Genomic DNA, 5,810 nt, shown 5'->3' with positions numbered 1-5,810 from the left:
GTAAAAAAGTCTTTCGCAAGTCTCAAGTAAAAAAATCTTTCAATAAATTATTTTATATGCCCCATCCCATGAACTCAACCTTAACCTCAACTTCTGCCCCATCTGATGAACTCAACCTCAACCTCCAAACGCTGAAAAAGTAAAAACAAAAATATATTTTACTAATAAAGAAAATATTTTTAAAATTTTTTGCGTCAAAACAAACCGAGCCTAAAAAGAAATATACGTACAAGTACATATGTGTGTGTGTATATATATATATATATGTGGATATAGGAATACCAAATCAAAACGTTTATTAGAGAACTAACCAAAAATATTTCTCTACTTAACCACCAATGGGCAAAAGAGCATGTGTACTTCATTTTGCAATTAATACTATACCAAATAAATTTGTAAGGACGTACAAACAAAGAATTAAAGGATTACAAAAGCTGCTCCAGGAGGAAGTTTTTTTCTAAGCTTCTCGGCGCGCTTTCTGGCTGCCCTTTTTCCCTTGGTCTCCATAAACTCCCATGGAGTTCCTATAAGATAAGGTTTGCGAGGATCAAAAGTAATCTTCTCAAGCATGACAGCACTCTTAATTAAATACGTTGCAAGTTCAGTATCAATTGGACGCCCAACCCATCCAACGAATTCCACCACCTTAAGGTACTGTAGGGGACAAATTTCAACACTTTCCAGTTTTCTTCTCACGGCGGTCTTGAACCATTGCAGCTGTAACAAGGAGAGATGGAGAACCATTAGTGCACAAAATCAAAATACAAAGCATCAAATCATAATTGTTCAGGTGAAGTTAGAATCTCGACATTGCTAGACCCAATGGAATAGCCACCGCACGCTCCAAGGAGACCGATCGATGACTCAAATGAGATGAAAATAATAATAATAATTTATGAAATTAATCACTGTGTTTATTGTCAACGACAATATAAAGATTGAGTGGGATACAATTTAAGAGACATTTAATTGATCCATAATTTTTTAACTTTTATAAAATCAAGACAAGTTTAAATATAGCAGGCATAACAGAAGAACAATAGTATGTGTTGCTGAATTTCTTATGGCAAATTTTAAACATAAAAAAGTTTTATACCATAAAATATCTGTATTTCTATGTACCGACTAGTAACATCGCCAAAGTGTCCAAAATAAATAACTGAAGATCCTGAAAGATAAATTAAACTTCTGGTACTGCAGGGTACTCACGGGAAGTAGAAGAAAGGGGATGATTCCTATAGTGTCTTTTGGCTTGCATTCCTCAGCATTTTTCATCTTCAAATCATGGGGTCAAATTTCTTACCGGGATTTCTTAGTTTGTTTTAGTCTATAATTGCAAGTAGATTTTAATTTAACTGCAATCTCAATTTCTCCTTTTTACAGCTTTCTTCTCTTACCAATAGAATTATAAGGAAAAAGAAAAGATAACATAGTTGCCTTCGGACAGCGTGCCTTAAAACATTTCTTCGTGCGTTTATTAAAAGCATCTACACTTGGACCTAAATAACACGGAATCAGTCACGTCCTCAATAAGCAAAAATGGAATATAACGCTGAGCAATCACTAAACAATCTGATTAAAGTAACCATATTAAAAAAACTTGAACAATCAGAAGAATAGAGCACACTAAATACTATAAGAGAATTTCCTATTACTCGGTGATATTGTAATTTGTAATAGCCATAAAGAAGTAATTACTTGGGTATAGTGAAAGCTTTTAAGCCGAAGTCCAAATGAATCAAATTTCCATTTGAAAATTCAATTACGAAAGCAATAAACCTTACGGTATTAAAATGCATGTTGTAAAGTAAGACTTATTACCTACAACACAAATTTATTCAAGAATGGACATGCCTCTATTAGGGGAACCAAAACAGTAAGGCTTTCATTATCGCCTGCACTAATTATCAACTCCAGTTGCTTCAGCTTATTAAATACAGGAAATTTAACATCTTCAATACTATTCTGAATAAACCAAAGAAAAAGTACATCAGCAAAGATAGATAATTATGTAAAAAAAGAATAAAATAAAAAAGAAGGAGGAGATAAAATGAATTAGTTAAACTTACTAACCTCATCATAGTAGGCCAAGTGCAACGTAAGACTCTCAAGAGAAAGATAGCTAGAAAACTCCAAAAAGTTACAAATTAAATTATCGCAATACTCACCCCCGATAAACATTTCCACTGGTGGCGGGACATTCTTGAATGGCAAGCTAATTTTTGGTCCGTAGTACTTAAATGACACTAGATTCATTGCAGAAATCTCAATACTTTCCACATTATAGCAGTCAGTTATTGCCAGGCGCGTCAATTTGAGTGATAGCTCTGAAACTTTCAGATTGACGAGACCATCAGATTTGTGCACAGTCAATTGTTCCAAAAATGGACAGTTAGTTAAAAAGTACTCGAGAACTTGTCCAGTTACATTCACGTATTTTAGCTGGAGATTGGTCAAGGAATTGTAGCTAGTAAACCCACGGGGGTGATTCGTAATATGATAAATGTAATCCTCTTCCTTTCTAGTACGATGTTCAATGTTTGAAACGTCTAAATCAAGCCTTTTTACTCTCTTTTCCATTGCAAAGTTAACCCAATTGTTGATATCAAATCTACAAGTTTCATCGAGATCAAATTGAACTCTGAATTCATCTAAACTTGGACCATTGTATGATTTCAAAACTTGATTTACCCAACTCAAATACAAAGGCCTTTCTACGTCAAGTCGTTTATCTCCCAGTTTCAGTCCATATATAATATGTAAGGCATCAAAGTTCAAAGCAGTAATGTAAGTCCACATATACCTCCATCTCTTTGATAGTAAACTAGTTCTTCCAGCTTCTTTCATTGTCAATAGTGACAAGATTGAAATAAGTAAAGCATCAGGAAGTCCACTAATGCGATCCTCCAAACACGACCCTCTTTCATTGTCATTGGTTTTCTCCATGGGAATTGATTTTACAGTTTTCTGGATAATTTATTGCATAAATCTGCAGAACCAAGAGATAGCAGGAGGAGAAGATGAACAGATTAGAGATATAAAACAAATTTTACTTGCTTTATTGCCAACAATTTTATATACCAACTTGGAAAGTAATGTTCAATAACTTAAATTGAGTCCGGAGCAACTTGGGAAAGTAATGTTAAATTGAGTCCGTAGCAACTTGGGAAAGTAATGTTAAATTGAGTCCGTAGCAACTTGGGAAAGTAATGTTAAATTGGGTTTGTACAAACTTGGAAAGCAAATAAAGTAATAACCTCTTTTTTTTTTTTTTTGTCTTAGTAGGATTAGGCAACTTGATACCGGATTAACCTTTAATTAATATATATATATATATATATATATATATATATACACACACACACACACTCTGTATTTGATATAGGTTAAGGGCAACTTGATATTTGGAAAAGACGTCGAGGCCCATTGACGGGTTCAATGTCATAAGCCCGGTCCAATTTTTTTTCCCGGTCCAAGCCCTTTATCTGGAGAAAAAAAGTACAAAGAGAATAGAATAATAATCACCGGTTTGCTGCATGGGCATATTTGGAAAAAAAAATAATGATAATATTCAGGTTCATTAGTTTTGCAGTTTCGCTTTATCAATAGATGTAGCTAGTGGACTGAATATGATGACTTGTACAAAAGACACTGGCATAGTTTCAAAAGTATTACTTATGTTTTATATACTAACTGCCGTGAAGTAAAAAATAATAATAATAAAATAAATAAATAAAGACAAAGAAAATTCTCCATAAATAAAAACAAAAAAAAATTCTCTTCAGAAAATTATACAGGAAAATAAAGCTGGTTCTAAAAAAAAAAAAGGAAACTGTAAAAGAAAGTGTTAAAGAAATTACATACTGAGTAGATACCAATATCGGATGTTTCGTATCTGACAAGAAGGAAAAAAAAGAAAATTTACAGAACAAATTTTGATGATGAAAGCAAAACTTACAAAATATTGTAGATTTGTACTACAGATCTTGTAGATTCATATTACAGATCTTGTAAGTGTTGTGCCTTGATACCGGTTTAATCTTTAGATTCACAAAACTTACAGATCTTGTAAGTGTTGCGCCTTAAGATAATATCCTTGAGAGTTGTATCGCATGCGCTGTGGAACTGAACAGCAGCAACATCTGACACGCCGACGTAGGCTTCTAGTTCAGGGTTAACTATTATGTCTCAACAACTTTAGCAAACCAACGGTTGAGATGCTTTAACATTTAATGGCTGAGATGAAATCTGATGTGCTGATGGAATTATCAATTCTTTGGGCCTTGGTAATTTGGGCTGAACTTATACTCATTCTCATATAGGATTACACCTTTTAAAACTAGAATGGATATCCGAATGGACTTCCTTACGTGGTCTATTGGTCTTGCGTTGTCCGCCAAGTAATGGCGTGAAAATGAAAATAAAATAAAATAAAATAAAAGTAATTTACACATACCTCTCCTATGATTTGTCATAATTACAAGCGGTATCCTTCTTGTTTCGAAAATTACGCGGACCTCCCCTACTTTTGAAAATATCCTACACGGACCTCCCTTCTGTTACAGTCAATGACGGAAAATGATAACGTCAACTACTATTTTTTATAAAATGCCGAAAATATCCTTATTCCTACCAGTTGATATATATATATATATATTTGATCAGACGACGTCTTTGAATTTTTCGACCAAAAATATGCGTATATATATATAACACAGGTGGCATGCATATATATATACTATAACACAGGTGGCGTACATATATATATACAGTTCTCTTGAAACCTCACAGAATGAACCAATCTCATATATATATATATATATATATATATATATATATATATATATATATATATGCCGTTCCATTACCATACATGGTGGCTGTACCAACCAATCTCCTTCCAACTTCTACTCTCTCTCTACAGCATCAACAAGACAACTTTCTCGCTCTAAATCTCAAACAAAAACCATTCCTTTGCTGGAACAACTGACCAAAAAATCCCCTCTGATCACCAATTAAACAACACCAACGCAGCTTCCTTTCTTCTATTTGTGAGTTGATTCAGAACCCTTACAAATCCACCAGCATAGCTAATAGCTTCATAAAAAAAGCACAACCTCACCTCTTTATCATCTCATCGCCTGAAATCATCGAATTAGGGGAATTTAGATAGGGAACAGTTTATGGATGCTATAAATTCTATTCTGGTACAATCGTCAATGCCGCGGTCAACGGTGGCACCGCCGAACCATATGGACTTCCTGTTTGTGGATGCTCTGAATCAGATCCAGGATTTACAAAGGTTGTAAATTGAAGAGTGGATTTGTAGAGTGAAAGTCCAATACGCCATCAACGGTGGTGATTACAATCACAATTGGTCCTATTAGACATGGTTGAGCCTCAAACCTTACCCTAACCGTAACTCCAACCCCAGCTCGATGCGTATCCGCAAGCGAAAGTGAAGTCGTCCTGTGAGGTTTCAAGAGAACGGCCGTGATCAGACGAACAATTTTTCGGACAAAAATATGGTCATTGGATAGGTGAAGATCTTGAAACAAAAAGAGGATTTATAACTGGAAAAGAATATATATATATATATATATATATATATATATATATATATATAAGCTTATGGGTATTTTAGTAATTTAAGGTAACAATGTGAGGGTATTTCAGTAATTTCAATAGCTCCGTTGGTAGATTTAACGATCCGTCACAGATTAGGGAGGTCCGTGTAGGATATTTTAAAAAGTAGGGGAGGTCCGCGTAATTTCGGGAACAGGAAGGGTGCCGCCTGTAATTATGGCAAA

General features: G+C 34.3%; 1 protein-coding gene across 1 annotated transcript; it reads right to left on the bottom strand.

Annotated features, from left to right (window-relative positions):
- Positions 1-417: 417 nt before the first annotated feature.
- On the bottom strand, positions 418-2,946 carry LOC132305294 (FBD-associated F-box protein At4g10400-like). Its single transcript, XM_059802960.1, has 3 exons — positions 2,074-2,946; positions 1,855-1,965; positions 418-717 (listed from the first exon to the last, which is right to left on the bottom strand). Exons 1-3 carry the CDS (start codon positions 2,944-2,946, stop codon positions 418-420), a joined length of 1,284 nt encoding a protein of 427 aa, XP_059658943.1.
- Between the last annotated feature and the right edge of the window lie 2,864 nt (positions 2,947-5,810).

The sequence above is a fragment of the Cornus florida genome, unplaced genomic scaffold (assembly GCF_030987335.1).
Source record: "Cornus florida cultivar Cherokee Brave unplaced genomic scaffold, ASM3098733v1 CherokeeBrave_3.0.0_Hap2_Chr04, whole genome shotgun sequence".
In the NCBI taxonomy this organism is placed as follows: domain Eukaryota; kingdom Viridiplantae; phylum Streptophyta; class Magnoliopsida; order Cornales; family Cornaceae; genus Cornus; species Cornus florida.
Note: the sequence above shows the minus strand (reverse complement) of the source record. Positions and strands in the feature narration are given on the sequence as shown.

Coding starts and splice junctions, on each gene's coding strand:
- LOC132305294 (XM_059802960.1), bottom strand. CDS start 2,946: ATGGAGAAAACCAATGACAATGAAAGAGGGTCGTGTTTGGAGGATCGC. Junction 1,966..2,073: donor ACTTGGCCTACTATGATGAG/GTTAGTAAGTTT, acceptor TGGTTTATTCAG/AATAGTATTGAAGATGTTAA. Junction 718..1,854: donor TTTTGGTTCCCCTAATAGAG/GCATGTCCATTC, acceptor TCCTTGTTACAG/CTGCAATGGTTCAAGACCGC.